This window comes from Salvelinus alpinus, chromosome 3 (assembly GCF_045679555.1).
Source record: "Salvelinus alpinus chromosome 3, SLU_Salpinus.1, whole genome shotgun sequence".
In the NCBI taxonomy this organism is placed as follows: Eukaryota; Metazoa; Chordata; class Actinopteri; order Salmoniformes; family Salmonidae; genus Salvelinus; species Salvelinus alpinus.
Genome location: NC_092088.1, coordinates 3,606,734 through 3,624,914, shown reverse-complemented (window position 1 = coordinate 3,624,914; position 18,181 = coordinate 3,606,734). Strand labels below are relative to the sequence as shown.

The 18,181-nt window shown below is 42.8% G+C and overlaps 1 protein-coding gene across 5 annotated transcripts in view; it reads left to right on the top strand.

Moving 5' to 3' along the window:
• The window catches only part of pkz (protein kinase containing Z-DNA binding domains), a 39,452-nt gene extending 22,308 nt beyond the window's left edge, over window positions 1–17,144 (top strand). For 2 of the 5 annotated variants that reach the window (XM_071391295.1, XM_071391294.1), the window contains exons 3-12: window positions 5,826–6,330; window positions 7,972–8,013; window positions 8,293–8,412; window positions 11,280–11,393; window positions 11,498–11,650; window positions 11,751–11,928; window positions 12,042–12,182; window positions 12,384–12,485; window positions 15,606–15,668; window positions 15,768–17,144. In XM_071391295.1, the coding sequence (XP_071247396.1) occupies window positions 5,826–6,330; window positions 7,972–8,013; window positions 8,293–8,412; window positions 11,280–11,393; window positions 11,498–11,650; window positions 11,751–11,928; window positions 12,042–12,182; window positions 12,384–12,485; window positions 15,606–15,668; window positions 15,768–15,893 (1,544 nt within the window). In that variant the 3' untranslated portion in view covers window positions 15,894–17,144. The other 3 variants (XM_071391296.1, XM_071391297.1, XM_071391293.1) reach the window with 3 other exon arrangements.
• Window positions 17,145–18,181: the final 1,037 nt, after the last annotated feature.

The window sequence follows — 18,181 nt, the reverse complement described above, 5'->3', positions numbered from 1 at the left end:
CACCCAATCATTCCTCTACCAGGGCTTCTCAGACATGTGGTCCTCATGGGTTTTATGTATATCCATGAACACAAAATGCAGGTCTGTCTGTTGGGGGTTACCCTGGGGTCGGGTGTGGGGCTACACCAATGCCATGATTACTGTGTATATACAGTGGGGAGAACAAGTATTTGATACACTGCCGATTTTTCAGGTTTTCCTACTTACAAAGCATGTAGAGGTCTGTAATTTTTATCATAGGTACACTTCAACTGTGAGAGACGGAATCTAAAACAAAAATCCAGAAAATCACATTGTATGATTTTTAAGTAATTCATTTGAAGTGTACCTATGATAAAAATTACAGACCTCTACATGCTTTGTAAGTAGGAAAACCTGCAAAATCGGCAGTGTATCAAATACTTGTTCTCCCCACTGTATGTGATAATCTTTGTATGCTTGCAAGGCGCAATGATGGAAAAGTACTGGGTAAATGGAGATGTACTGCTTTAGTTTTCAGGCTGAGAACTGTCTGCTCCTGCTGATAGTCACACAGGCATCATGGCCGAGATAGTAGAGTGAGAAACCACAGTCTGCTCCTGCTGATAGTCACACAGGCATCATGGCCGAGATAGTAGAGTGAGAAACCACAGTCTAGACATGTTTTACTCATCTTAGATACTTTGTATCTAATCCAATGTAACAGTGTTAAGATGTGATTGATGGTAGGTTGTATAAAAGAGTGTTGTCTCTTGTTTCACCACACAGATCTTTACTATAGACTACTGAGGTATTCTGTATATGAATCTCTGTCTACAATTGCGTTTTATTACTAAAGACTTTTATCCCAAGGTTCCTGTGTCTGTGTCATCTATCTGGAAGACGGATTGTTAAAGGAAACTTACATCCTGTCACGCCCTGACCTTAGAGATCCTTTTTACGTCGCTATTTTGGTTTGGTCAGGGCGTGAGTTGGGGGTAGGCATTCTATGTTTTGTGTTCTATGTTTTCTATTTCTGTGTGTTTGGCCGGGTGTGGTTCTCAATCAGAGGCAGCTGTCTATCGTTGTCTTTGATTGAGAATCATACTTAGGTAGCCTTTTCCCACCTGTGTTTTGTGGGTAGTTGTTTTCTGTTATGTGTTGCTGCACCTGACAGGACTGTTTCGTTTTCGTTCATTCTCGTTTGTTCTTTTTGTTTAGTGTTCTGTTTAAATAAGAAATAACATGAACACTTACCACGCTGCGCTTTGGTCCACACCTAATTCAACAGACGATCGTTACACATCACCGCATGCAAAGGACTACCCAACATGTCCGAATCTGAACTCTCACCTTTTATTCAATAGTCTCTGTCTGAGAAACACCCCAGCAGGGATGATGAATTGGAGAATACAGTAAGTGGAACGTGACTGTTTTGGTTACATTCTGCATGTTTTCCTACTGCATGTGGATCACATATGTACAGTCAGGCAGTTTGGACACCATTTGTCTGCCCATTGGTGAAGAAATTGTGGGCAATGTCGTCGCGTGGCGTGGACAAGGCCAACCGCAAGGATATGGTAGGAGGGATCCGTGGCCATCCTGCACCTCCATGACTTCCTTACGTTGAAGCACAATGAGTGGCTTAGTGGGGAGGTATGTTATGGTTGAATTGGATGACATTTCCATGCATGCTGTTGGTATACAGTAGAATTAGAGTTGTTGCCTGGGCATCATGTCAACTTGGACCAACTATATTCTAGTTTAGGTCATTGACTTCTACCTCCAACTGAAGATGATTGACCTTCATGTGGAGAGGGGTGTTTTTTTTATTGTGGATCACCTTCTGGCAGGGAATATCCTGTGTGGGGATAAGGTGGTGATGCGCAAGAACACAAAGGTAAATGCATGTCTGCAGAGTTGTTTTTGTGTCATGGTTCAAAATAAGAGGCTAGAAGGGTCAATATGTGGCAAACTGCAACCTTCCTGACAAAAGATGGCCTGCCACATATATAAAGGTAACTTCATTCCTCTCCCTGTACACCAGTCTGGAGGCAGCACAGTTGATGGATTGGAACTTGCAATGTGACAAACTACCACTGGATACTCTTGGTAAGCTGCACAAGATGGACCATTTTAGTGAGAGATTGGACAGTACTATACTTGAATATGTTATGTTTGAGGACATTTAGACATTTTTACTTGGTACTTATTTTCCACCATAATTTGCAAATAAATTCATTAAATCCTACAGTGTGATTTTCTGGATTTTTTTTCTTATTTTGTCTGTCATAGTTGAAGTGTACCTATGATGAAAATTACAGGCCTCATCTTTTTAAGTGGGAGAACTTGCACAATTGGTGGCTGACTAAATACTTTTTTGCCCCACTGTATAACCACTTGCGTTTAGTATGTCAATCGCAGGATCCACTCTGCCGTTGTCCTGGACCCTACTGGTTCCCCTAACGCGGAGCACCATATGAGTGGGAACCTGGTCAAGCACATCAGGTATGGTACATCTATTCTATGGTCTGCCCAAAAAAGATTGTTCGGCCATTTCTCCGATGTCCGGCATTCTATTCATAATGGCAAGTTAAGTTGACCTGTCAATGATGTTGAGCCTATTGTTACATTTATAGTTCAGTTGCATATTGATGACTCGATTAGCCTATGTAGTCATGTTATGAATGTTCTAGGCTGTGAAGAGATAATTATGAAGCATTATTCTGTTCAAGCATCCCGTCTCAATCATGAGCAGCCTGTCATGTGTTATGCGATGCTATGCCAGATGTATGAATGTTGTTGCAACCCCTTTGTTATGACAAGCCTAAACCAGTTCAGGGGTAATCATTTGCTTAACAAGCCGCATAATAACCAAGTTGACAGAACTTCAACTTGAATACATTTTTTTTAACAAATAATGGGCAAATATTGTACAAACCAGGTGTGCAAAGCTCTTAGAGAATTACCCAGAAAGACTCACAGCTCTAATTGCTGCCAAAGGTGAGTCTAACATGTATTATTGACTCAGGGGGTTGAATACTTATCTAATCATTAATTAAAATATATATATTTTTTAATTCTTCCTCTTTGACATTACAGAGTATTCTGTTTAGATCATAGCTGAGATTCCCCACTTGATAGTATCCGAATCAACCAATAGGAAGCTCTATGTTAATATCTTACATTCATTTGAATGTAGTTTCCCACTTGTCATGAATGCAGGATCCTGTGTATCCATGAAGAAACAGTTGACATACTATAAGGGTACAAGTCCCATGTTGAAACCATTGCTTTAGTTTACCAAGAGTACCTGGTCCTTGATGTTGATACTATACACCATGCCATGTACTGTAGGCTATGGTATGTTATGTAGGTGTAACAGTATAGCTTCCGTCTCTCTCCTCGCTCGAACTAGGGACCCTCTGCACACATCAACAGTCACCCACGAAGCACCGTTACCCATCTCGCCGCAGAGCAGAGCAAGGGAAACAACTACTTCAAGGTCTCAGAGCGAGTGACGTCACCGATTGAAACACTGTTAGCGCACACCACCGCTAACTAGCTAGCAATTTCACATTGGTTACATAGGCTACGGTATGTTATGTAGATTATGTTATGTAGGCTACGGTATGTTATGTACTGTAGGCTACGGTATATACTGTAAGCTGTGGTATGTTATGTAGGCTATGTTATGTACTGTAGGCTACGGTATGAGGCATTAAGATAAAGCAGATTAACAGGAAGTAATACATGATGTGCTTTTCTCAAATGGACAAGAACGTTATGAATGTTTCAGGCTTATACTGTTGACTAGATGGGCTTTTTAAAATACACTTCATGAACTGACAAAATATTTGTATTTATTAGGATCCCCTTTAGCTGTTGTAAAAGCTGCAGTTACTCTCCATGGGGTCCACATGAAACATGACATAATACAGACTTTTTTTTAAAACCAGGTTTGCTGTTCATTTGAGCAATATGAGATGGAAGGGAGTTTGACGTAATAACAGCTCTATAGAATACTGTATTTGTTCTGGATTTGGGGATTGTGAAAAGCAGGTAGCCCTATTTGATAAGAATGCATGTGTTAGTCAGGAATTTCATTTAACTCAAAATAGACATACAATCTAAGTAATAACAGTGGACATTTGCCTAAAATAATGGCAGTAAGAGGTAGCCTGAACAGCCGCTAGGTGGCGCTATTTGCCTTTATTTTATTTGGTCAATAGCGACCACTAGCAGCTGTTCAGGCTAATCACAGGCTGACACTCATATCAGTTTCAGTTCTGTTTTCAGGCGAATCGAAAACGAAATTGTCTACAGGACACTAGAGAAATAGTAATGGCGTCTTTTTGTAGGCACTAACTCCGTCATGGTTCATTGGACAGATCCTATGGAGAAAATGAATGGCGTTTTTGGATAAACGACAAAAATATGTTGGGTATGTGGTAAACACAGGTTTAGAAGATTTTATACTTTTTGCTCTGTGGGATAATCTTAATCGATTAACGTCACTTTTTGTGAATTTAGAATTGTATATTTTTTTTTAAAGCACATAAAGTCTTCATAATTCATAAAGGTCATGTTAGCTGACTCCTTTCTCATACAAAAAAATAAGTATAAGATCTCCAAAACCTGTGTTAACCTCAGACCTTATTTTGGGCGTTTATTCCTAAACCCTATTCTCTCCACATTCATTTTCGCCATAGGGATGGCTGAACGAAGAGGTAACTAATTTCCGGGTCGAAGAACTAGAAAATAAGGGTAATGGCTAGAATGGATTAAGTTTTTGTCAGATTTGATATTTTGAAGCAGGTTTAGGAGAATTGATGCAGCTGACACAGCAGGTTAGGAGAATTGACGCAGCAGGTTAGGCGTGACAGGTTATGAGAAGTAGGAAAGGAGTTAGGGCTAGCTAAAATGCAAAACAAATTATGCTTATGACCTGAATTTGACAAAAGCTGGATCCCATCTAGGCATAACCGAAAAGAGAACACTCGCAAGTCATCTATCTCGTCACCTCGAAGGTAAGACGAAATCCGACGTAGACCCGAGTACTTATATAAATGTAAAGTTTCAAATCTGTTTATTTATATGAAATACGACCTTACCTGTTTACCATGAGGGATCCTATAGATTAGCAACTATATGTTATGAGACCATTTTAGAAATACTGCTCAAGTATTCATCATGTTTCACACTGATTACATTAATAAATACATTAAACTGTATATAGCTGTTTGTATTAGTAATAACTTGTAAAACGAATAGCTGCTTTTCAGCAGTTTGTATTATTTATGGTTGAAAAGCATGAACTGTGTATTTTATGCTCAGAGGTTTCCAACATACTGACTGGTGGAATCATCCCGATTGCTGCGTTCAACATTCTATTTCATTCAGGATTTTGGCAATGAAGCCCTACTACTTCCTTTGAGTCAGATGAACTCGTGGATATCATTTGTATGTCTGTGTGCAGTTTGGAGCAAGTTGTTAACTAACGTTAGCGCAATGACTGGATGTCTATGGTAACTTCTAGCTTGCTATTAGATACCATAGACTGCCAGTCTTTGCGCTAACGCTAGTTAGCATTGGCTAGTGAAACTACCTCTAATGTCCTTCATACTGGATGCAGACACATACAAATGGTACCCAGAGTTCACCAGACTCTGGGGAAGTAGATAAAGGGCTTCATTGCCAACATCTCTAAGTTTCCCTTATTAAGTTGACGCAGCAATCAGGCTGCTTCCAACAGGCTAACTTCCAACAGTATATGACAATGATTTCATAATTGTAACTTGTACACTGAACATCAACTGGCTAAAGTCTGTAATTTTATCCTTTACTCCCATGCTTCAACATTCTAGTGACTATGTCCTGCGACAACCAGCAAGGAGACCAGTTGGAGGAGAGAATATGTACCTTTTTAAAGGAGAAGAAACAAGGATCCACTGCCCTCCAGATAGCGAAGGCTGTTGGACTAAAGAAGGCCAAGGATGTAAACAGTGTCCTGTACGCTTTAAACAAAGCTGGACTTCTTTATGTAACACCAGACATTCCACCAGTCTGGTCTGTGGAGAAACCAGGGGCGGCGTCTGTCTCTGTGAGTGTTCCAGAGTCAGATCGAGTGCCTAGTCCTTCTGAGACCCCTGGCATCACAGAGGAGGAACTGAGGAGGGTGCTGATGTCAAAGAGTGATGGAAGAGGGATGAGTGTGCAACAAATTGCCAGAGAATTGGGCCAATCAAGAAAATTAGTGAATAAGCATCTTTATGACCTGCAAAGTAGCGGCAAAGCAGAAAAGTTGGGAGAGAAAGTGTGGAAAATGAAGGATGAAGCAAGCTGTGGAGGAAAGCTTATTAAATACGAGAGGTAAGTCTGAATGTGGCACACATAGGGGAAAAATATATATATAACAAATGAAACTAAAAGATACAGAAATGTAATCATGTTCCATGTTCAGTATCCAATTTCACAAACAAAATAGAAAATGACTGCAGGTACTTATATATTCTATTACTTATAATTAATATAGGAAACAGTACAGGATGTTTCCTCCGTCAGCTAGTGGCAAGCTGTGTCATACTGTGCTGCCAACTCTATAACATCAGACCTTTCCTCAAAAATGATAAAGTTTCTCTTTGTTCTGTGAATGTAAAACGTTTCATTTTGAATTTGGGGAAGGAGTTTCTAATTGAGATATATATATATATATACACTGCTCAAAAAAATAAAGGGAACACTTAAACAACAATGTAACTCCACGTCAATCACACTTCTGTGAAATCAAACTGTCCACTTAGGAAGCAACACTGATTGACAATAAATGTCACATGCTGTTGTGCAAATGGAATAGACAACAGGTGGAAATTATAGGCAATTAGCAAGACACCCCCAATAAAGGAGTGGTTCTGCAGGTGGTGACCACAGACCACTTCTCAGTTCCTATGCTTCCTGGCTGATGTTTTGGTCACTTTTGAATGCTGGCGGTGCTTTCACTCTAGTGGTAGCATGAGACGGAGTCTACAATCCACACAAGTGGCTCAGGTAGTGCAGCTCATCCAGGATGGCACATCAATGCGAGCTGTGGCAAGAAGGTTTGCTGTGTCTGTCAGCGTAGTGTCCAGAGCGTGGAGGCGCTACCAGGAGACAGGCCAGTACATCAGGAGACGTGGAGGAGGCCGTAGGAGGGCAACAACCCAGCAGCAGGACCGCTACCTCCGCCTTTGTGCAAGGAGGAGCAGGAGGAGCACTGGCAAAGCCCTGCAAAATGACCTCCGGCAGGCCACAAATGTGCATGTGTCTGCTCAAACGGTCAGAAACAGACTCCGTGAGGGTGGTATGAGGGCCCGACGTCCACAGGTGGGGGTTGTGCTTACCGCCCAACACTGTGCAGGACGTTTGGCATTTGCCAGAGAACACCAAGATTGGCAAATTCGCCACTGGCGCCCTGTGCTCTTCACAGATGAAAGCAGGTTCACACTGAGCACATGTGACAGAGTCTGGAGACGCCGTGGAGAACGTTCTGCTGCCTGCAACATCCTCCAGCATGACCGGTTTGGCGGTGGGTCAGTCATGGTGTGGGGTGGCATTTCTTTGGGGGGCTGCACAGCCCTCCATGTGCTCGCCAGAGGTAACCTGACTGCCATTAGGTACCGAGATGAGATCCTCAGACCCCCTGTGAGACCATATGCTGGTGCGGTTGGCCCTGGGTTCCTCCTAATGCAAGACAATGCTAGACCTCATGTGGCTGGAGTGTGTCAGCAGTTCCTGCAAGAGGAAACTATTTAATAAGAATATTTCATTCATTCAGATCTAGGATGTGTTATTTTAGTGTTCCCTTTATTTTTTTGAGCAGTGTATATTTGTGGAAGGAGTTTTTAATTGATATATTTGAGGAAGGAGGTTTTAATTGATATATTTGGGGAAGGAGGTTTTAATTGATATATTTGGGGAAGGAGGTTTTAATTGATATGGGGCGGGTGAATTTGAAAGTGTTCTCTTTTTCTCCAGTGATGATCAAGATATTTTCATCAGACTGACTGAAAGCTCCAGGTAGACCTTTATTAACCTTTATTATTATGTCTTTATTAATCAAACTGTTCCTGGGTAACCAATAGGACCACCTGACCAATAGTACTAAGATCCCATTCACCTGTGAATAAAGAGAAAAACGCATATTACCTCTTTTCTACCCTCACTATTAAAACATTCACCCTAGGCTACCCTCACTATTAAAACATTCACCATAGGCTACCCTCACTATTAAAACATTCACCATAGTCTACCCTCACTATTATAATACTCAAGATCTGAATTATGTTTTGATTTCAGGTTTTCCGAAGATTTCAAATTATTGAGTGTTCTGGGTGCAGGAGGCTTTGGGTGTGTCACTAAAGCCCAACACAAATTGGATGGAAAAACGTACGCCGTGAAGATTGTGCAGAATATGGGGTAAGACCAGAGGAGAAAGACTGCCCCCTCGTTGAAGCCACAAAGTTAAAGGCCGACTGTGGTACTGCAGCAGGAAAACAGGATCTCCGTTATGGTCAAATCAAATAGATTGCCATTTTTCCATGTGGAAAACCTTGAAAAAACATAATTCAAAGACAATTGTTTACCAATAGTTGCTTCTAATACACCAGATGTCCTTCAAACGATTTATTTTAAAATCACACACAGAAGAAGTTATATGGATAGTTTAGTTGCAAATGGCAGCCTGCAGTACCCCGGTCGGCCTTCAACATGAGTTACTCAATAAGAGGGGGCAGCACTGAGCTAGCCTGCAACGTCACTTCCTGGAGTAGCTCAATCTGCATGTTATGTTTCTATGAGATGCCATGTTTTCATGAGCTGTGTTTGAATTCTCATACTAACTGTACTATTTGTGATGTGAATTGAGTATATAGTATACCTATTGGTCGTAGTATGGATGTAGTTAGTATGCCAGAAGTTCTCGGATGTCATACTATATTCGCCAAAATATGAAGTATACAAGCAGGGGACACGATTTCTGGGACACTTTAGGGCCCATAATGCAATTCTTCAGGAAATGGTCGTGGCTTCGCATCGTTTTCAGATTTGAAGAAAATGGCGGAGAATATGCAGCCGAAGTACAACGAAAGCGGATACAAATTCATTGCTTTAACTAATTATGACAAATGTTGAGCAATGTAATAAAGTAATTACTTTTCAAATAAGTTACACGTTATGTTGGCTGACAATTTGTTAGCTACGCTATCCTTACGAACCACAGCATATCATTACAGCAGTATGTACCAGTATGTTAGCTACGCTGTCCTTACGAACCACATAGCATATCATTACAGCAGTATGTACCAGTATGTTAGCTACGCTGTCCTTACGAACCACATAGCATATCATTACAGCAGTATGTACCAGTATGTTAGCTACGCTGTCCTTACGAACCACATAGCATATCATTACAGCAGTATGTACCAGTATGTTAGCTACGCTGTCCTTACGAACCACATAGCATATCATTACAGCAGTATGTACCAGTATGTTAGCTACGCTGTCCTTACGAACCACATAGCATATCATTACAGCAGTATGTACCAGTATGTTAGCTACGCTGTCCTTACGAACCACATAGCATATCATTACAGCAGTATGTACCAGTATGTTAGCTACGCTGTCCTTACGAACCACATAGCATATCATTACAGCAGTATGTACCAGTATGTTAGCTACGCTGTCCTTACGAACCACATAGCATATCATTACAGCAGTATGTACCAGTATGTTAGCTTCGCTGTCCTTATGAACCACATAGCATATCGTTACAGCAGTATGTTAGCTACGCTGTCCTTATGAACCACATAGCATATCGTTACAGCAGTATGTACCAGTATGTTAGCTACGCTGTCCTTACGAACCACATAGCATATCATTACAGCAGTATGTACCAGTATGTTAGCTACGCTGTCCTTACGAACCACATAGCATATCGTTACAGCAGTATGTACCAGTATGTTAGCTTCGCTGTCCTTATGAACCACATAGCATATCGTTACAGCAGTATGTTAGCTACGCTGTCCTTATGAACCACATAGCATATCGTTACAGCAGTATGTTAGCTACGCTGTCCTTATGAACCACATAGCATATCATTACAGCAGTATGTACCAGTATGTTAGCTACGCTGTCCTTACGAACCACATAGCATATCATTACAGCAGTATGTACCAGTATGTTAGCTACGCTGTCCTTACGAAGCACATAGCATATCATTACAGCAGTATGTACCAGTATGTTAGCTACGCTGTCCTTACGAACCACATAGCATATCGTTACAGCAGTATGTACCAGTATGTTAGCTTCGCTGTCCTTACGAACCACATAGCATATCGTTACAGCAGTATGTACCAGTATGTTAGCTACGCTGTCCTTACGAACCACATAGCATATCATTACAGCAGTATGTACCAGTATATTAGCTACGCTGTCCTTACGAACCACATAGCATATCATTACAGCAGTATATACCAGTATGTTAGCTACGCTGTCCTTACGAACCACATAGCATATCGTTACAGCAGTATGTACCAGTATGTTAGCTTCGCTGTCCTTATGAACCACATAGCATATCGTTACAGCAGTATGTTAGCTACGCTGTCCTTATGAACCACATAGCATATCGTTACAGCAGTATGTACCAGTATGTTAGCTTCGCTGTCCTTATGAACCACATAGCATATCGTTACAGCAGTATGTTAGCTACGCTGTCCTTATGAACCACATAGCATATCGTTACAGCAGTATGTTAGCTACGCTGTCCTTACGAACCACATAGCATATCATTACAGCAGTATTTACCGTTATGTTAGCTAGCTACCTAATGTTAGTAGTTATACATCAAACTTGCCAGTATATTAACTATAGGCTATCTAACTAGTCAACGTTTATTGACTTGAGTATTCCTGTCATTCTTAGCTTAGCTCTAAAAAAAAAAATTTAGTATGTTAGTATGGGTATTCGAACACGGCTTTGGCTTCAGTGTTGAGTCTTCACATAGGAATGAATGGTGTCACGTGATCAATGGCTTTGTCCATTCATATATACAGTCATTGGCTAAGACGTTACTATCCCCATTTTGTTCCTCCTAAACGTGTTATGAATAGTGTGTTATGAAAACTTGAAATCGGCCCTAATTAATCGGTCATTCCGATTAATCTGTCGACCTCTAGTGTGTATCCCTCTTACCGTGTTGTGTGTCTTCTGTATGCTATAGTTGATGCTCATTAGGAACTATCAGCTGTTCATTTACATGTTGTAATTATGATTCCCATCTCTTACAGAGAAGCAAAACGTGAAGTGGAAGCACTGGCTACCTTGGAACATTCTAACATTGTTCGCTACTATACGACTTGGTCTGAGGATGCCAAGTGGGTCGATGGAGGCTACAGCACAGAGTTAGTAAAGACAGTATTAATTCTAATTTTGCCATTTAGATTCATTCATTTGTGATCATCAAAAATGTTAAATTCAGGAGCATATTATTGTTTTCAACTCTTAGGTCGTCGGTCCAGTCTAGAATCTCAGAAGATTCTGACAATTATTCAGACCAGGGAGATGGATCTACACATGTAACAAATCAATCAGATTTAGACCTGTCTGAAACAGCCAGCGAAGACCAAGCAAACCACTCAATGACTGATTCCAGCTCAAGGTGAATCACTTTACCATTATGTGTGTATTTATCAATTCAGTTGACTATGTCCCTGAGAAAATTTCTTGACTTCTGTATTTGTGGGTTGTTGTTTCTTCAGAAATGGAGACGGGACTTGTTTGTTCATTCAGATGGAGTTCTGTGAGGGAGGGACACTGAAGGACTGGATCAACATAAATAAGGGTAGAAGCAAGGACAAGGCACTTGGAATATTTCAGCAAATGGTTTGTGGAGTGGAATACATCCACTCTGAAGGACTTATTCACAGAGACTTAAAGGTATTTGTGAGAATCTGTCTTCCTGTGTTTTTCAGATGCCAAGTTAACCACATTATTTATGACATTTATGGAAAAATGACACCTAATAAATGTGATCTCTTTCTTTTTTTTAGCCAGAGAACATATTGTTTGGAAGTGATGGCATGGTGAAGATCGGAGACTTTGGTCTTGTGACCACGATCACCACTCTGAGTGAAGCATCAATGTACAGGACTGTCAACAAAGGAACACCATTTTACATCAGCCCTGAGCAGGTAATGGAGTTTTGTTTAGCCAATCAATCATATTTTCAGCTCAACAAATTGATTGGTCTAGCCATAATATATGCCATTTAGCAGATGCTTTTATCAAAAGCGATTTAGTCATGGGTGCATACATTTTATGTCTGGTCATGTCCATAAGGACTCCTGTTTAGTTATTCTCTCTCAAACCACAAATTACTTTTGTATTTCCAGAAGACTGGGGGGAAATATGATGAGAAAACGGATATATTCTCTCTGGGACTGATATGGTTTGAACTCCTGTGGTACATGTCCACTCTCTCAGAGAAGAGCGAGGTGAGCACACCGCCTAGTAGCTTTCACATCTGGTTCTGTGTCACGTTAAACACCGCCCAGTAGCTTTCACATCTGGTTCTGTGTCACGTTAAACACCGCCCAGTAGCTTTCACATCTGGTTCTGTGTCATGTTAAACACCGCCTAGTAGCTTTCACATCTGGTTCTGTGTCACGTTAAACACCGCCCAGTAGCTTTCACATCTGGTTCTGTGTCATGTTAAACACCGCCTAGTAGCTTTCACATCTGGTTCTGTGTCATGTTAAACACCCCCTAGTAGCTTTCACATCTGGTTCTGTATCATGTTAAACCATGCCCAGTAGCTTTCACATCTGGTTCTGTGTCATGTTAAACCATGCCCAAAATCTTCTCACTGGACAATCATTGCGGTCCACTATCATCATCGTATATCCCCCCCCCCTGTCCACTATCATCATCATATAACCCCCCCCCCTGTCCACTATCATCATCATATAACCCCCCCCATCCGCTATCATCATCGTGTAACCCCCCCTGTCCGCTATCATCATCGTGTAACCCCCCCTGTCCGCTATCATCATCGTGTAACCCCCCCTGTCCGCTATCATCATCGTGTAACCCCCCCTGTCCGCTATCATCATCGTGTAACCCCCCCTGTCCGCTATCATCATCGTGTAACCCCCCCTGTCCGCTATCATCATCGTGTAACCCCCCCTGTCCGCTATCATCATCGTGTAACCCCCCCTGTCCGCTATCATCATCGTGTAACCCCCCCTGTCCGCTATCATCATCGTGTAACCCCCCCTGTCCGCTATCATCATCGTGTAACCCCCCCTGTCCGCTATCATCATCGTGTAACCCCCCCTGTCCGCTATCATCATCGTGTAACCCCCCCTGTCCGCTATCGTCATCGTGTAACCCCCCCTGTCCGCTATCGTCATCGTGTAACCCCCCCTGTCCGCTATCGTCATCGTGTAACCCCCCCTGTCCGCTATCGTCATCGTGTAACCCCCCCTGTCCGCTATCGTCATCGTGTAACCCCCCCTGTCCGCTATCGTCATCGTGTAACCCACCCCTGTCCGCTATCGTCATCGTGTAACCCCCCCCTGCCCGCTATCGTCATCGTGTAACCCCCCTGTCCGCTATCGTCATCGTGTAACCCCCCTGTCCGCTATCGTCATCGTGTAACCCCCCTGTCCGCTATCGTCATCGTGTAACCCCCCTGTCCGCTATCGTCATCGTGTAACCCCCCCTGTCCGCTATCGTTATCGCGTAACCCCCCCGGCCGCTATCGTTATCGCGTAACCCCCCCGGCCGCTATCGTTATCGCGTAACCCCCCCCGTCCGCTATCGTTATCGCGTAACCCCCCCCCCCCCGTCCGCTATCGTTATCGCGTAACACCCCCCCGTCCGCTATCGTTATCGCGTAACCCCCCCTGTCCGCTATCATTATCGCGTAACCCCCCCCTGTCCGCTATCATTATCGCGTAACCCCCCCCTGTCCGCTATCATTATCGCGTAACCCCCCCCCTGTCCGCTATCATTATCGCGTAACCCCCCCCTGTCCGCTATCATTATCGCGTAACCCCCCCCCTGACCGCTATCATTATCGCGTAACCCCCCCCTGTCCGCTATCATCATCGTGTAATCCCCTGTCCGCTATCATCATCGTGTTAACCCCCCCTGTCCGCTATCATCATCGTGTTAACCCCCCCTGTCCGCTATCATCATCGTGTTACCCCCCCTGTCCGCTATCATCATCGTGGTAACCCCCCCTCTCCGCTATCATCATCATCATCGTGGTAACACCCCCCCCCCTCTCCGCTATCATCATCATCATCGTGGTAACACCCCCCCCCTCTCCGCTATCATCATCATCATCGTGGTAACACCCCCCCCCCCTCTCCGCTATCATCATCATCATCGTGGTAACACCCCCCCCCCCCTCTCCGCTATCATCATCATCATCGTGGTAACACCCCCCCCCCCTCTCCGCTATCATCATCATCATCGTGGTAACACCCCCCCCCCCCCCTCTCCGCTATCATCATCATCGTGGTAACACCCCCCCCCCCCTCTCCGCTATCATCATCATCGTGGTAACACCCCCCCCCCCCTCTCCGCTATCATCATCATCGTGGTAACACCCCCCCCTCTCCGCTATCATCATCATCGTGGTAACCCCCCCCCCCTCTCCGCTATCATCATCATCGTGGTAACACCCCCCCCCTCTCCGCTATCATCATCATCGTGGTAACACCCCCCCCCCTCTCCGCTATCATCATCATCGTGGTAACACCCCCCCCCCTCTCCGCTATCATCATCGTGGTAACACCCCCCCCCTCTCCGCTATCATCATCATCGTGGTAACACCCCCCCCCCCTCTCCGCTATCATCATCATCGTGGTAACACCCCCCCCCCCTCTCCGCTATCATCATCATCGTGGTAACACCCCCCCCCCCTCTCCGCTATCATCATCATCGTGGTAACCCCCCCCCCCCTCTCCGCTATCATCATCATCGTGGTAACCCCCCCTCTCCGCTATCATCATCATCGTGGTAACCCCCCCTCTCCGCTATCATCATCATCGTGGTAACCCCCCCTCTCCGCTATCATCATCATCGTGGTAACCCCCCCCCCCTGTCTGCTATCATCATCATCGTGGTAACCCCCCCTCTCCGCTATCATCATCATCGTGGTAACCCCCCCTCTCCGCTATCATCATCATCGTGGTAACCCCCCCTCTCCGCTATCATCATCATCGTGGTAACCCCCCCCCTCTCCGCTATCATCATCATCGTGGTAACCCCCCCCCCTGTCTGCTATCATCATCATCGTGGTAACCCCCCCTCTCCGCTATCATCATCATCGTGGTAACCCCCCCTCTCCGCTATCATCATCATCGTGGTAACCCCCCCCCCTGTCTGCTATCATCGTGTTAAAAGTGTTTTCTAGGTGCACTACGTCATCACAGCCTTTTATCTGAAACAAGTTGATGGAAACATCTCTGGTGGGAAAATGCTGTTTTTATGCAGATTGTAGAATATTCGCATGAAAATGTGTCGCCAATTGGATGGAAATCTAGCTATTGACTTCTAAAGCATCACTTCTTACTCTGGAGTTCTGCCCCATTTAATCACAGGTGTTCCAGAGCCTGCGGACACAGACATTTCCCTCTGACTTCCGTGAGAAGTTTATCTTAGAGGTAAGGAGTGGTGACAACTGTCCGTTTGCCTGTCTATACAACTTGTTTCAGAGTGAGTACACAGTATCTTCATTTTGTCCCATATGTTTTCTGCTGCAGCATAAAGTCATCAGTAAAATGCTGTCGCAGTCGCCTGCAAACCGACAAAACGCCGAAGAGATTGCTACGATCCTGAAAAAGTACCTGCTCGGAAACCAAACTGGATTACAACAGAAAACTGTATGAAATGTTGTAGGGTAGAGTGGCTTGAAATGCTTTGGGAAAACAGTGATGTCAGCATAGACACACGTTCTATTCAAGATGGCGCATAGTGATGATGTCATGCCTCAACTGAGGCTGTAAACTGGGAGGGGGGGGGGATCTTTTTTTTTAACCATACTGTATTTCTCAGGAACGTTTTAGCACTTATCTTTTCACTTTTGTTTCTGCTGTACGGTTTCTCAAATGTGATAACTTTTTAAAAGTTGGTGATTACGTGGAATAGAGGGTAAATATTAATATAATATGTAGGGAAAATGTTTGGGTCCACCACACATTTCTAATGCTGAACCGAAGGTGTACTTATTTTATTTTTTAAACCTTTATTTAACCAGGTAAGACCCATTTTTAAGTTTAAAAAAACTATTTTCAAGGGCGACCTGGCAAGAGTGCTAAACAGGGAAATAGAAGCCGTGTCCATAAAATATTACAGAAAAATACCAAATAAACACAAAAGACAAAGTGTCACAAGTTAAAGATACAATTGAAGATTAGAAACAACTGCAGTTGTCACAAACAGTGTCGTCGATCAGAGTCTTAAAAACAGGCAAGGACACTAACTCCCCTGACTTTACGATCTTCTGAAGCATGTTCCAGGATGAAGGTGCATTATGGGACACATTTTTTTTCTCACCTTTATTTAACCAGGTAGGCAAGTTGAGAACAAGTTCTCATTTACAATTGCGACCTGGCCAAGATAAAGCAAAACAGTTCGACACATACTACAACAGCACAGAGTTACACATGGAGTAAAACAAACATACAGTAGAAAAATAAGTCTATATACAATGATATATATATATATATATATATATATATACAAATATTGTTTCCCCATCCGTTCTAGCCTGAGGAACAGACAAAGACAGCAGCGATTGTGAACGAAGACTGTATTGGGTGACTGATCTGGTTAGTAATCACAACATGTACAGAGTTGAAATTATGTCCATATTTATTGTGATCATTTCAAATTTTTAACTTTCTACTTATAACAAGGGCACATTGACAGAATCATGGAGTTTATTTAAAAGTAAATGAAAACAAAGCATTGGATGTTCGTACAGGAAGATGGGCGCTCGTATTGTTTCCTAATGTAGCAAGTCTTTTCACAACTACGCAACTTGTGTGCCCTTTTTATTTTTAATTAACGTGAATTTGAATGAAATGTGACAGACACGTACTGTATAAAGAGCGTATGAAATAAATGTCCAACACCAATGTGGTTGAGGTGTTTTTTTTATACTATTAAGATTATAAAGCCTGTATGTCGATGTATACTTTGTAACACATGGGGGCAGTCTCGGTCTAGTTATATGGCAGTTACAGCGCCTTCATAAAGTACTGATACCCCTTGACACACTGCAAATTCTGTTACGTTACAGCCTGAATTCAAAATGGATTCAATCTTTTATTCACCCATCTACACACAATACCCTATAATGACAAAGTGAAAACATGTTTCTAGAAATGTTTGCTAATAAATTGAAAATGAAATAGCTATTGGACACAACGCTGTGAATACTTATGTCAATACATTTTAGAAGCACTTTTTGCAACGATTACAGCTGTGAGTCTCAGAGCTTCCAATTGATCCGACGAATGCAGCGTTTACCGTGAATTCAGTCCCCGCGACACGGATGACTCCACCGTTTATCGGTCCCTTCGAGATTTTGCGGGGAATGTTGGTGATATTTGGTTAAAAAAATGCTTGATTTTTCTACGGCAATTCTGTGATTTTTGTCACAAATGCGATGACGAGGAAAACGTTGTTGACGTGTGGATTCAACCACATGACGTGGTAAATGCGGTGAATTGTAAACGTGGTAAATTGGTTGTGAGCCCTGTTTTTTTTGTACTGCGGTGATGGGTCTGTTTTATGCAATAATATTGCGATGATTTGACTGTTTTATGCAGAAAAGGTGGGTGATTGGTCAAATATGCATGTCCTTGCATAATATGCAGGAAATGGTTGATTTACTCCGCTCAAACTTGGTATTTTAATAAAGCTTTGGTGATTTTTAAGATTTATTTCCAAGTGGTCTCAGGAGCCAAACCCTTTATCGACAGTCTTGACTACTTCACGACTGCATTGGGCATTAAAAAGCCTTCATTGAGAGGAGGCTTGGTTTTTAATCAAATAAACAAAATGGAAGTAAAAAAAAAAAAAAACTGTTTTTTATGTTTCTAAATAGGACGTATACCGGCAGCAAAAGCACATTCGGCTTCTCTTGTTCCATGCACACATGGGCATGTTG